This window comes from Pelecanus crispus, chromosome 6 (assembly GCF_030463565.1).
Source record: "Pelecanus crispus isolate bPelCri1 chromosome 6, bPelCri1.pri, whole genome shotgun sequence".
Lineage (NCBI taxonomy): Eukaryota > Metazoa > Chordata > Aves > Pelecaniformes > Pelecanidae > Pelecanus > Pelecanus crispus.
Window position 1 is genome coordinate 22,168,955 of NC_134648.1, and position 14,619 is coordinate 22,183,573.

General features: G+C 43.8%; 1 protein-coding gene across 2 annotated transcripts in view; it reads left to right on the forward strand.

Annotated features, from left to right (window-relative positions):
* The window catches only part of LRP5 (LDL receptor related protein 5), a 180,106-nt gene that overhangs the window by 156,196 nt on the left and 9,291 nt on the right, over nucleotides 1-14,619 (forward strand). For both annotated transcript variants that reach the window (XM_075712080.1, XM_075712079.1), the window contains exons 17-19: nucleotides 1,944-2,069; nucleotides 5,077-5,313; nucleotides 14,439-14,549. In XM_075712080.1, the coding sequence (XP_075568195.1) occupies nucleotides 1,944-2,069; nucleotides 5,077-5,313; nucleotides 14,439-14,549 (474 nt within the window). The remainder of the gene's footprint in view (nucleotides 1-1,943; nucleotides 2,070-5,076; nucleotides 5,314-14,438; nucleotides 14,550-14,619) is intronic.

The following is a 14,619-nucleotide window of genomic DNA, read 5'->3' on the forward strand; positions in this document are numbered from 1 at the left end:
GCAGCCACATAATAAGACTTGGGAAAACCTTTAAAAAGAAAGAGGAGGATTGTAATTGCCTTTTCTCCAGGGGTTTCAGACCCCTGTATAAAGCCTAACTGGTTTGACTCAGCACAATTGATGATGTAAAAGCCTCCAGTGAGGAAGGGAGAATAGGTAGGAAGCTCCTACAATGAATTATTGTGGATGTGGCACTTCTCTCCCGTCAGAGGTGGAGCCATTTTAGATGCTCCCTTCTGAAAGGGGTCACGAATGCAGGACCTTCTTTTTCTGGACTGGTGGTCCAAGTTCCTGTGGTCTGAGGCAGAAACATCTTAAAGTAGTCACTCCTCAAAGTGACAAGCTACATCTCCTCCTGCTTAACAGGAATATAAAAGGGAATATAAAACCACAAACAAGATGTGGGAAACATAGGGCTAATGACAGTGGCCTCTTTAAACTTCCTTGCCTGTGGTGAGTTAGTTATATAGGGAGGGTACATTTGTGTGCAATACTTCAATTTTCAGAAGAAATTATTCCACTTTGCAACCCTTTGTGCCACGTATATTAGTTTCTGTGATAGCTGAAAGTATTTTCAAACTTGCCTGCAAGGATAAGCTGTTACAAATAAGGTAGCGTAAGTATTTAAACTGTAGTAGATTCTATGTGCTAATCCTCATCCAGATGTTCTTTTTTCTTTCAATATACCCAGTTTTTCTTTTTCTATGCCATGTCTCATATTTTCAGTGTATTTCAAAGGTACTACTGAATTATGAAAAAAGATTTTTTTCTTTAATTCTCAGCACTGTTAAAAAAAAGATTACTTTATATCCCACGTGTTTTTTAAAAATGTTTATTTTTTATGGCAAGAGTACTATTTCGTCTAAGTCACACTGAAAGGAATCACCTTTTGCAGCTGAAAACAGTCCTACATGGGTGACTTCTGTTACAACAGGGGAGTAAAAATACGTATGCACGAGTGCATGCCCACACAGTGCATGCACTTTTTCTGCTAGCAACCCATGCCTCAAACAGTAGTGTCTCCAACACTGTATTAAATTAATGGATTTGTTAAAGGTGAAAGGAAGTTGCTGAGAAGCCTGAACAGACAGAAAACAACTGTGGCACAGAAATTATGATATCTATACTGTTTTTTCCCTGTGGAAATTCTTGGTCCTTACTAGTAGTACAGAATGCATCATTCAGCAGCATCACAAATAACACAGGCTATAGCCCCACAGGTTGCTCCAGCAGTGTCAGCTCAAATAAGCAGGCAGGAGACTGGGTCTCTTCGGACTCTGTTGGGCTGGGGTCCTCAGACAGTGACCTCACTTCTCTGTGCCTGTTTCTTATCCACCTGATGTTCATTTAGAGTGATTCTGTTAGGAGCTCTTGGGTACTCAGTGCTTCAGGGTAACTGATTTGGGAACACAACCATGTAGCTTCCTATCTTTACCCGCCCTCCCCCCTACCCCCCCCCCAAAAAAAATCAACTGTGTGTGCTTATATTGCAATTTTGTCAGTAACAGGGAAGTGGAGAGCCTAGATATTAAGAGCTCTTTAAGATTAAAGGAGAGTTCCTGAGAGTTTTGGGGTTAGGCATTCTGCAGTGCCATATGTTAATTCTTGATGCCTGGCTACCCTAGAAATCCAGGTGGGCTGTCGAGGTACGCTGTAAATGTGACCTGCTCAAATCTGTTTTCTCATTCCTCTTCACCTGAACTCCCAAATTCTTTTTGGAAGTTCTTTAAAGGTCTCCATATCACTATGACTGGGAGAAATGAAGTAGTAAATCAGCTTTTGAGCACTGAACTGAAAAATCCTGCATTTATCTTCCTATTTGTATCAAATCTTGGTTCCTCAAACAGAAGTGGTTTGCGAGTGGTTTCGTGAGTTTGCCCTAGCTAGGAATAGTTATGATTTCTTTTATGCTGTCTAATACTCTTTTCTGTGTGTTTCTCCAGCTGTGCATCCATGCTCCCGTAACAATGGTGGGTGTTCACACATCTGCATTGCCAAAGGGGATGGGACTCCAAGATGTTCATGCCCTGAGCACCTTGTGCTTCTACAGAATCTCTTAACATGTGGAGGTGAGTTATGTCTAACAGGACTGATAAGCAGTTTACATCGAAAAAGATGGGGGTTGAGGTTGTATTCCAATCCAAAATGTGGATTTACAGACAGTGTTTTCCTACACATGATGTGTTGCATTGTGTGTTAAATTGACCTTTGATTCTTTTACCAGCTGTTTGCTGCTTCAGTTTTTAGACATATATGACTTTTCATTTTAAGCAGAATGTTGTTGTTTGACCTTAAAATACTTTCATCTTCTGCTGAGATTTTTATAATGGTATGATGTGACAGGTTTGTGCTTGAAACAAATGCTTAGAAGATGATGTTGCATCAACCCATGGTGACCAAGCAGCAGAAATTGTGCATATGATTCCCACAGTGCGATACTCCAGTCTTTCAAATTAATTTGGCCTCATAACATGAAACGCTGTACTGTCTAGTTATGAAATGTAGGCCGAAAGCTCCATTGCAATCCTTTTTAATTAAGGTAGCTCTCCTCTTTCCACATGGTAGACTTTTACTTTAGACTTCCCTTTCACAATCCCAGTATTTTTGAAAATTGCTATGTTACACTTGCAGAGGGATTAAAAACAAAACAAAAAAACCAATTGTTTCTTTCTGGGAGGCATCATATCTTAAATTGTTTGGTTCTGTTAGTCCTCTTGACTTCTTTTTATGTATTCATTTTGCTGTGGATTTCATTTTCTGGCTGAACTCTGACCTCCCATGGGACAGTCATTTCCATTATAAACTGTTTTCTTTCCCATGACCACAACACGCTATGTGGTTTTAGAGTAGTGGTGGTTACATCTGCAGGGCAGGGGGAAAATCAATCTACTTGTATTTCTTACTGTACTGTTGTTGCACAACATGGCCAACGAGAGATTCTTACATCCCACTCCTTTGCTATCTTCAGCTATGAATCTAAAAATTAAGGGGCCTTCATTTCAGTGTCTTTTTTTTATTCTAATCCTTCACTAAGCCTGCAACAACTTTTTAACCTATCTTGTCTGCCATAGCAGCAGCCAGTAGCCAGTATTTCAGAATAGATTAATAGCTATTTTGGCTGGAGAACATTTATCCATGTACCCTTACGAATGCTCTTGACAAGTTTTTAAATGCAAGCTTGTGTCTGCTAAGTGCAACCATAATGCAGCATTAAATGTGGCTCTAAATGCAGAAGTAGTAATCTGGTGAATTATCTAAACAGCACAGTCATATCAAAATTTAATTCAAGAATTATCTTAATGTGTGTATCTGGCACCTTTATCTTACCTACAGCTGTCAGGTCACTGGCTACATTTGTAGTTCTCATATGGCTACACCAAATAATCATAAGTCAGAAACTTAAAAATCATAAAATTTTTAAGAATCAAATTAATTTGGATTTTTACTTGCATTTTGTTTTTCAAGCTCTCAATTACACTTGAGTCTTGTTCTTGAACATTTCTCCCTAGTGAAGGAAGGACAGCAGCACTTTAAAAATGGTTTGCATGTAATTGCATAGCTCTAGGATCTGTAACACCACCCTCGGGAGAAAATTACTCATACACGTCTTGTCATTGGTTACAACTGAGAAGCTTTCCTTATGATGAGTTCTTTGTGAAGTCCATTCCTGAGCCTGAATGTTAATAGAAGCTCACTGGGTTTCCAGAGGAGTGTTACCATCCAGTGTCAGAGCATACCTCCAGCTTGCTCAATATTGTTGTCATAGACAGGGTATGATGTGGTACTCCATTATTCCAAGTATTAAAGGATCTACTTAGAGCATTAGCTGGCAACAGCAGCTGTGGGGACTAGTGACTGCCTCTGTTAACTGATTTAATTACATCACAGGGATTTGAGCCAGCAACTTTTGAAATCAGTGGAAATGTACCTGTTTGCTGCAGTGGTGTTTTGAGATGGCCCCCTCATTTTGAACATAACTACTGCTAATGATAACAACTGAAGGGACTTACACATTGGCTGTTTCTTTCATTGATACTAAGGGTGAAAAAGTGTGTGCTAATTTGCTGTATGTAAGAATTAGGAACATTTTTTGCAATAGATTCTTGATCTGGATTGTCTTTGTCTTTTGACATTCTGAAGAAAGCAACTATGAATGCCTTATTACAGCATAATTGTTGCATCTCTACATGAGGTTGTAGCTGCTGCATAATGTTATCAGTGGGTGACTGCAACTTGAGCAACAGTATGGATGTGGAGTGGATTGATGCCAGGATCTTGAGGTCCATATAAAGTCAAATTTGAAGGAAGTCCCAGCTTTCTTAGGTCCAACAAACATAAAAATGTCTGTGCACAAGGTCCAGTGTTCTGTCACTGATCATAGTGAAAGAATGTAAGATCAGGGCAGGCCTACAGTGCTCTTCAGACTACTCTCTGAACCTCCACTGACCTGCAGCCCAGAGACTTTCCAGAAGGAGGACTTAGCTTAATGTTTAACAGGCCTTTACGGATGTTTTTTCTCCATTCATATTTTTAAATTGATATCTGACTCAGAAATTTGTTTGTCGAGAAACCACTGGAAAAATAGAGAAACAGATGTTGTAGAAGCAGATGTTGTATGTTTTAGGTGTATTCATTGCCAATTAACCCAATACGCCAGGTTTTTTTATGAAGAATTGTTCCAGGCTAATATAATTGCAGGGATTAGAATTGTGTAGAATGTGGTTTGCGATCAGAAATTGAGTATTCATTTGAATTTATGTGCATGACAGTGTCTTCCAAATGGTGGCTGTTAGAGCCAAAGTAAGTATTTGGAGTTCCTGTCCTTAGTTCAGTGCTCACCTGCTACAGCAAGCTGCTTCTTCAATCAGCATGCATGCTGTTTTTGTTATGAAGTTGGCAAAATTTCATTCCATAGGGAAAATGATGTTTTCCTCTTTGCTGGAATCTTAATATTGCCACAGAAGAACTTCAGTCCAGGCATAAGTGTGTTTTTCTTGAAAAAGTCCATCACATTTTTACTCTGTTGTAAGGGCTAAAATTGAATATACAAATGTGATTTGTTTTCTCTTTCTCCAGAACCTCCAACTTGTTCCCCAGACCAGTTTACCTGTGCAACTGGAGAGATTGACTGTATCCCAATGGCATGGCGGTGTGATGGATTTCCAGAGTGTGATGACCAGAGCGATGAAGATAGTTGCCCCATATGCTCTGCATCCCAGTTCCAGTGTGAGAAAGGACAGTGTATCGATGCACACCTACGATGTAATGGAGAAATTGACTGCCAAGATAAATCTGATGAAGCGGATTGTGATAGTAAGATTAATTTTTCTGAACTCATGGTTCTAACATAAGCATCCATTTGGAATTCTAACTGTTCTTGATATATATATATATATATATATGATTTTTAGTTTCAAATGGGAAAAAACAGCCTTAAACATAAGCCTAACTAAGCTATCCACTGGTTCTGTTTTTCTTTCCCTCTTTCTCATTCTGTTGCTCAAATTAAACTTCTCTGTAGCTACATAAATTGCTGACCGTGTAACTAAAGATATGGGGGAGGTTGGGGAGAGTATCTTTAATCCATATTCAGAATGAAAACAGGAAAGAAACTTACCACATGCTTTTTTTTCCTGCATAATTACCATTTGGGCTTCCACTGTTTCCTTCAGACAGTTGGTCACTGCAAGGTGCCACAGGGAGGAAGAGGTGGACTTAATCCTGTGGCTGAATTGGTTGTTCAGTCTCAGCAAGCTGATGCTTATAATCCTGGATGTACCTTTGTGTGAGAATCTGTGGAATGATATCCAAGGAACTCTTGCTGCTGCAGCTGCTTTCTATGCAGTCAGACATAGGATCTGGATCCAAGAGAGAAGCCTGGACATATTTGGCATCATCCTTTGGTTGATGGAAAAACTTGCATATTCTGTGTCTAGTATCAAGGCATAGCTGAAACAGGCACTTGACTATGAGCTGGCACCATGGCTTCTTATTGCTGTACAAAATTTCAGGAGCCTATTCAGCAGTGTAGCTCTTGCTCTGTGAAGCCTCAGGTTTCTTGGCTCTACCCACTCAGTGGCTAACCATTGCCACTGGGCCAGCAGGGTAGATTTTTGTGGACATTTCAATGAGCAATTTTGTGGATTTGCAATGTGTTCTGTAACTGTGAGCTTGGACACCAGAACACCAGTACCTTCTTTGCAAACAAGAAGAGGATCAGCCATGTCCAAGTTCCTGTCTTTCTTGTGGGAGGTGGTACTTAATACCTGCTTCATCAAGAGGCTCTGCTTTGTCCACCATGGAGCCCATATGCAGTGTAATGGTGCCATTACCCACAGACAGAGTCAAAGTGGAATGTGCATTTGGTCATCCCCCTGTGAAATAGTGGGCGCTGCTAAGCAAACTTAATGCCATTGTTCCTGGCACCGTATGAGCTGTAGGCGCCTGCCTTGCCCTGCACAGCCCCTTTGAGGGCACAAATGAGCCTTACCATCTGGTCTAGAATAGTTGAAGACATGTTTCTTCAGCAGCTGAGTGCTCAGTCCTTGTATGCCTAGTCCTTTGCAAGCACTTGGGCCACCCAAGTCTAGACTTCTATCCAGGATGCTGTCTGACACTTCACTAGAAGGGCTATGAACATACTCAGTGACCAGGGTTAGACGGAGGGAGATGTGGCAAATGCGGCCTCTGTAGTCCTCAGGAATCTTTACAGGCCAAGGCCTAAGTTCCTAAGAAAAATAAAACTGATAGGCCTTTCTCATGCCTTAGCATGTGTCAGCCTATCAGGTTATCCTACTGTGTTTGGGGAAGGGAAGGTGGTATGTAGTACATTCTTGTTCTTTATATGAGGTTTATTAAGGTGGTGAGGCTAACTGGGCATAACAGAACTTTTCTACTATACTTCATGCATCAGAAGAATTGCCTTCTGGTCAGGGCAGTGATAATCACTGCCTTTCCATAGGTCTGAGTTCAATGCCTTGATTTTATCAGAAGCTGCTTCTCCTGTCCCGTTTTCCTAAGGCATGCTTTTGGAGAGTTGAATCTGAAGCATTGGCCAAGGGGTTGCAGATTATGACTGGAAGCGGCCAAAGAAGTGTTCCTGGATATGTTGGTGGTTCTTGTCCCACATCTTCAAGACAGTGTCTTTCTTCTTCTTGAATTTATTGTGGCACTGCTAGCTGGTCCTCTCATACCCAGTGGAAGTCACAAGGTTAACAGTCTCTTGATATTGCAACTGGATTACCATGCCGCTGCAGAAACTTCATCTCCTGTACAACAAAGGTTCAGTGCTCCAAGTTGTTGTCGCAACCCAAACTGGGCTGCCAAGAGAGGATTGTGGAGGTTCTGTGATTCCCTTGGCCTAAATGAAGGTGAAACACCACCAAACGATTGATTTAACACTTTATTGATGGTAAACACCAACCTGAACTTGGAAAGCATAACAGTAGGCAAGCCAAATACAATGATAGCCAACGTGGGTTCTAACTCAAATACATATAAGAGGAAAGGAAAAGGAAGAAAGATGAGAGAGAGAGAGAGAGAGACCACCACCCTTGGATCCTGTGATGTTGATGGTAAACGTGGCAGTCCTCTGGTGGTGGGCACACTGCTCTCAGAGCGCAGGGCCTCTGCACCGGCACCAGGTGGTGGAGGCTGGTCCAGAGCAGCAACAGTGTGGAGTCCTCTGGTGGTGGGGGTGCGCACGTGGCTCCTTGGAGTTGTGTCTTTTATAGGCTAGTCCCCGCCTCTAGTCTTGCCCCCTTGAGGCTTGTTCCAGAATGTTCTTCATCTTCTCTGCAGGCGCCACTGGAGGTGGGGGTGGTTGTGAGGGGTCTTTTGGGTGGTCGTGAGTCCCTTCCTCAAATGAACTCTGCATGATCTTCGGCCATCAGAAGGCAGAACTTCGTGGGCTCCGCACCAATCGGCTTCTCACCTGTGGTGCTATGCAGACCCCAGTTAATCGCTATGGAGACCTTAACTTGTCTCTGTGCAGACCTTAACTTGCCTCACCACAATGTTTGAGACATTAACTCTTTCAGTCTCTCACACCACCCTGTGGCTCAAACATTTTATCACCTTCATCCAGGGTGATGATTCTCACATAACGGATAGGAGAGAGAGAGGATAGAGAAGATAAAAGTCGCAAGGTCATACATTTTACAATTGCAAGGCCGATCATCAAGAACAAGAACCCACAGCCCAACACTATATCAATAATTAAAAGACTCAAAGTAACTTCCCCCTACAGGTGATCCCCACCGGGATATGTTATTACAGGAAATGTGTCCACCATAAAGCCAGTCACAGGTCTTTGTCCTCAGCAGACATTGTGGTACACTGGTGTTCAAAATTTCACAATAAGACATATTCCATAGGTTTTCCCATGTAGAGTTGTTTGGGATTTGATACAAGGTCCCTCTAATGTCTTCCCATGTGGGGTTTGAATTTGATACATTTTGATTTTTAAGTGCTTCATCTGTATTTTTGTAAGATTGATATTAATCATTACCAATTTAAATCCTTCCTCCACCAATCCAGGGAGGGCGACACATATTCCCTGATCGGTTTGATCCCAAATGTGTACAAACCCTTGTATCAATTCCCAGGCCAAATTGGCAGATTTTCCCCATGTTCCCGCTATTGCAATAACAAGCAAAATAAGGCAAGCTTTGCCACCCATAATGTTATCACACTTTCTACGAACTCAAAATAGGCATACCAGTTCCCTCACACACAATCACAAAAAGAGTAAGGTGAATCCCTTTACCCCATGTGGTGGTTTGACCCTGGCTGGATGCCAAGTGCCCACCAAAGCTGCTCTGTCACTCCCCTTCTCAACTGGACAGGGGAGAGAAAATAAAACAAAAAAGCTCATGGGTCAAGATAAGGACAGGGAGATCACTCAGCAATTACCATCATGGGCAAAACAGACTCAACTTGGGGAAAATTAGTTTAATTTATTATCAATCAAAACTGAGTAGGAGAGAAGAATGAGAACATGTGTAGGGGTAATGAGAAATAAAACCAAATCTTAAAACACCTTCCCCCCACCCCTCCTTCCCAGGCTCAAATTCACTCCTGATTTTTTCTACCTCCTCCTCACAAGTGGGCAGTGGGACAAGGAATGAGGGTTATGGTCAGGTCATCACACATCGACTCTGCTGCTCCTTCCACCTCAGGGGGAGGACTCCTCACACTCTTCCCCTGCTCCAGCATGGGTCCCTTCCATGGGGCGCAGTCCTTCAGGAGCAGACTGCTGCAGCGTGGGTCCCCCACGGGGTCACAAGTCCTGCCAGCAAACCTGCTCCAGCGTGGGCTCCTCTCTCTCCATGGGTCCACAGGTCCTGCCAGGAGCCTGCTCCAGCACGGGCTTCCCATGGGGTCACAGCTCCTTCAGGCACATCCACGTGCTCTGGTGTGGGGTCCTTCACAGGCTGCAGGTGGATATCTGCTCCACCGTTAACCTCCATGGACTACAGGGGCACAGCCTGCCTCACCATGGTCTTCACCATGGGCTGCAGGGGAATCTTTGCTCCGGTGCCTGGAGCACCTCCTCCCCCTCCTTCTTCACTGACCTTGGTGTCTGCATAGTGGTTCCTCTCACATATTCTCACTCCTCACTCCAGCTGCAGTTTGTGTCATGGTGGGGTTTGGGGTTTTTTTTTCCCCTTCTTAAATATGTTATCCTAGAGGTGCTACCACCATTGCTGATTGGCTTGGCCTTGGCCAGCAGCAGGTCCGTCTTGGAGCCAGCTGGCATTGGCTCTATCAGACATAGGGGAAGCTTCTAGCAGCTTCTCACAGAAGCCACCCCTGTAGCCTCCCTGCTACAAGACACCCCAACAGTGGCAGAGAAGAAATAGATTTTCCAATCCACCTTTCCCCAATACAAAAACAGGCAACCAATGCAAACAATGACCCACTCAGAAACTGACAACATAAGTCCCATGGTGGGTTTCTGGCAGCCTCTGAAACATACACATAAAGATGAACGATAATTAACAGGATGGGACAATTCACTGGGTATGAATTTGGTGATCTCTCCCATGTGCATCAGTGGCTACCCAGGTTCATGAGGTTTCAGGGTTTGCTTTAGGAGCCCATTGGTACATTCAACAATGCCATTCTCCTGGGGGTAGTATGGAGTGTGAAAAATCCATTGGCTCCCTTCCTCCCATGCCCTCTCCTGAACCACCCCAGCAGTAAAGTAGCTTCCGTTACCTGATTGTATTGATTGGGGTTTTGGTAGGTAACTAAACCATAGTCTCAACCCTTTCACTGTGTTGTCCCCTGTTGCCCATCGTACTGCTTCTGCTTGAGTTAGTCCTGACACCACCTCAACCCCTACTAGTACATATTGTTTCCTGTCAGAGTTCCGAAATGGACCAATACAGTCCACTTGCCAAGTTTCCCAGAAGCCCTTTCCATTCCATAAATGGAGAGGGGGTTCTTGCAAGGGATGTCTTCCTAGCTGGGTACAGCACTGACTACAAATGATCGTGTTGCACAGTTCCTGAGTGACAGGCCAGCCTCTGCCACCGGCTTCTTTGAAAAGGTCTTTAACCCCTGACTGACCACACTTCATGTGTAACAACTCTAACAGATGCTCCCACTTTTCTTCTTCAGCTACTGCTGCCATTGTAGCTAAGTGGGTTAGCAACTCTACTTGATTATTCCAAATGTGAGCTGGGTGATTCCCTTTTGATGTGCAGCTACCCATCCCACCAAAAAGGTCCCCTGTTTAGCAATGTTTTAAGATTTCTTCCCATTTTTCTTGCTGCCACACCAGTACCCAATTAACTTCCCGCTGGTCCTTAATAATTGCACTCCATACAGCTACCAGTTCAGGCATTTTCACTTGTTCAAGGGTAGTCAAGGTTTTGGGGGGAATACACACTGTCCCACCCCTCCACCAGATACCCAGGAACCTTACTGCCAAGGATGGAAGCTGTATCTTTTCTGTTGGAATCCAGAGTTCTAGACTCTCCAGATGAGTGATTATTTTTGTTTGGGTCTGTCCCACTACGCTGGTATCAGGGCTGCTAATCAATATACCATCAATATATTGATGCACCCTAACTCCCTTCTCAGGAGTAACACGGGCAAGCTCCTGCGCCAGTATGTAGTGGGTGATAGTCAGTGAATGGCAGTATCCCTGAGGAAGGTGTGTAAAAGTAAACTGCACCCCTTCCAGGTAAAAGCAAAACAATCTCTCTCTCTGCTTCCTGCAAGGGAACCATAAAAAACATGTCTTTTACATCAGTAGTTGCTAAAATCTGGTGGGCTTGTTCCTGTGTAGTAGCAATCAACTCAGTCGTGTTAGGCATGGTAGTGGTCAAGGGGCCTGTGTTAGCATTTAGGCACCGGTAGTCAACTGTCATTCACCACTTTCCAGTGGGTTTACGGACTGGCCATGCCAGAGGGTTATAAGGTGAGTGAGTTGGGATGATTATCCCCTTTTCCTGCAACTCTGTTATTACCAGGGTGATTCCCTCCCTTGCCCCTAACAGCAGGGCATAGGGTTTCACATTAACTGGAGACATGCAGTTTTCTGTGCGCTCTCTATAACGTGTCCCGCCATAGGCATTTTAATCAAGAAGGGGTCTCCCCTTTCCATAGGATCTCATCCACCTGCCCAATATGCTACTCTTTGGGTCAGGGACCAGGGTTCTCCATTATCATTTGTGGTTACAAAAAACCCCGGTCCCCAATACCCTCTTGCCTCCTCTTCACTCGGCAAGATACAGTCACCCCCAGTAAGAGATAGTCTCCATACGTATTCAGTTTCCATTTCTCGGGGTCCCCAGGAATTTCCTGAATTTTAGCCAAATCAGTAGGGGAGTAGGGAATGGTATGGGTGGTAACTTGTTGAGCTCCTCCTTGACCATCATTTATAGTCTCGGTCTTAGAGGTCGCATTTCAGCTTCCTCCCTTCCAGAGGCGTGTATCTCTAGGTCTTTAAAAGGGTATAGCAACTCTGACTCTTTCCTTCCATCAGAATTTGTATCCTTATCTTCTACACTGATCTGAGAAGAAGTTTCATCCAATTGCTCCCTTAGTATTCTCTCCTGTTCCAAAGACTCCGCCAAAGCGGCGTGTAGCCTCTGGTTAGTCATCTGCTCAGCAGTGAGCTGATCTGAGAGACTTCTCATTTCATTCTCTGCTTGTTCCTGTAAAGCCTTGGTTGAATGTTTACCTTTCTGTGCCGCTGCCAAGGCACCTCCTAAAACTGCACATACCAACGCTTTCCCCTTTCCAAGCCTCCATCTCTGTTCTTCAGCAACAGCTTGTGGATTGTACCAAGTACTATGGGCCCAAGTCATACCAGGGGAAGAAGGTCAGGCATTATAGCCCTCTGATCTTTACTATACAACTATAGGGATCAGATCCCTTCTTAGTCCTCTGAGGACTGTCTCAGTGTATGACTCTTCTCAGAGAGGGGCCGTAGTAAAGCCTGGTCCCAAAGATCTCTTTAGCACCAGCAAGGGAATCCTGCTGACTATGCCAGTTTATGTCACAACCCAAACTGGGCTGCCAAGAGAGGATTGTGGAGGTTCTGTGATTCCCTTGGCCTAAATGAAGGTGAAACACCACCAAACGATTGATTTAACACTTTATTGATGGTAAACACCAACCTGAACTTGGAAAGCATAACAGTAGGCAAGCCAAATACAATGATAGGCAACGTGGGTTCTAACTCAAATACATATAAGAGGAAAGGAAAAGGAAGAAAGATGAGAGAGAGAGAGAGAGAGACCACCACCCTTGGATCCTGTGATGTTGATGGTAAACGTGGCAGTCCTCTGGTGGTGGGCACACTGCTCTCAGAGCGCAGGGCCTCTGCACCGGCACCAGGTGGTGGAGGCTGGTCCAGAGCAGCAACAGTGTGGAGTCCTCTGGTGGTGGGGGTGCGCACGTGGCTCCTTGGAGTTGTGTCTTTTATAGGCTAGTCCCCGCCTCTAGTCTTGCCCCCTTGAGGCTTGTTCCAGAATGTTCTTCATCTTCTCTGCAGGCGCCACTGGAGGTGGGGGTGGTTGTGAGGGGTCTTTTGGGTGGTCGTGAGTCCCTTCCTCAAATGAACTCTGCATGATCTTCGGCCATCAGAAGGCAGAACTGCACATCCTCCGACAAGCCTCCCAGCTCCGCACCAATCGGCTTCTCACCTGTGGTGCTATGCAGACCCCAGTTAATCGCTATGGAGATCTTGTCTCTGTGCAGACCTTAACTTGCCTCACCACAATGTTTGAGACATTAACTCTTTCAGTCTCTCACAGTTGTCCATTGCTGAATCAAGAAGAAACAAGGAGTCCAACACAGCAGGACAGCAACAGAAGATATGTCACGTAAGAAGGGAAAGGATATTAAGACAGAACTCTTGACGGAAGACAAAGGAGCAGCAGACAGTTGCAAGAATAAGTAGAGGACTGGCAGTCAATGGCAAATAGGAAGGTGCACACAGAACTTGGCTCTTCTCATAGTGCAAGAATCTAAGTGTTGTGGTGGGAGCTCTAGATGCTTTTAATGAGCATCTAGATGATCTAGATGCTTTTAATTTTAAACACCAACATGTGTGTGTTTTATATGCACTGTAGGACCTTGTGGAGCTGCATCCAACTTACTGGGGGCATAACAGTCCAAATCAGGAGCTGATGCCTTTGGAGCTTCTAGCTAAGTTTTTTTTTTTTCCATAGATAATCTAGTTCTCTTACACGAGAACTGCTCTGCAAACTGGACCATGACGAAGTAAGTATCGCTATTCAGGAGGTCCACTTCACAATGCCACCAGTGCTGTGATCCAAAACATGAATGTGGATCTTCTCCAGAAGAAAAGAACCTTTCTTCTTTTTGCATTGAATAACCTATACTGTGAACCTTCCAGGTTATTAGCCCTCATAAGACAGTCTCTCTACTGATCATTTCATATGCTTTGACTTGACAGAGATTCCAAAGTTAGTTAACAAGTCCTTTTTGCTGAAACAAAGTCTTCTGAATATAGATAAGAAATTTAGCAGTTATTTAGCAAGATTATATTATACAGGGCTACATACAAATGTATAGATTATATAAGGTTTTATAATATGCCAAGTTACTACATTTTGTTAACATGTCAGGTGATCAGCTACACTTTGTAAGTTTTTGTAAGAGATTCTTGCTGATTTGATCCCAGTTTTGCCCCAACAGGACTGATTTGACAAAGGATGGGGAGTTACTGGGGTCAGAATTTTATTTTAGCCCCACTGAGTAGGATGTATAACAAGAAGGAATAATCAGACAAATGCAGACTTGCATTTTACCCACAGCAGCAAAGCAGGTGTTCTGGTGCCTACCTGGTCATAATATAAAATGCACTGTGGCATCATGTCTCACTTTTGGTTTTCTTAAGATGCTCAAATGCTCCTGTGCAAATAGTAGTTAATCTTTTCTTTCTTTTTGTGCAGCAATTTGTCTACCCAATCAGTTCCGATGTGCAAGTGGCCAGTGCATCCTCCTGAAGCAACAGTGTGACTCCTTTCCAGATTGCATTGATGGTTCTGATGAGCTTCTGTGTGGTGAGATGTCTTTCCTTGAGATTCAAGTGCTGTGTTCAGGCGTAATGTCCTACATCGCTATGCAGAGCCC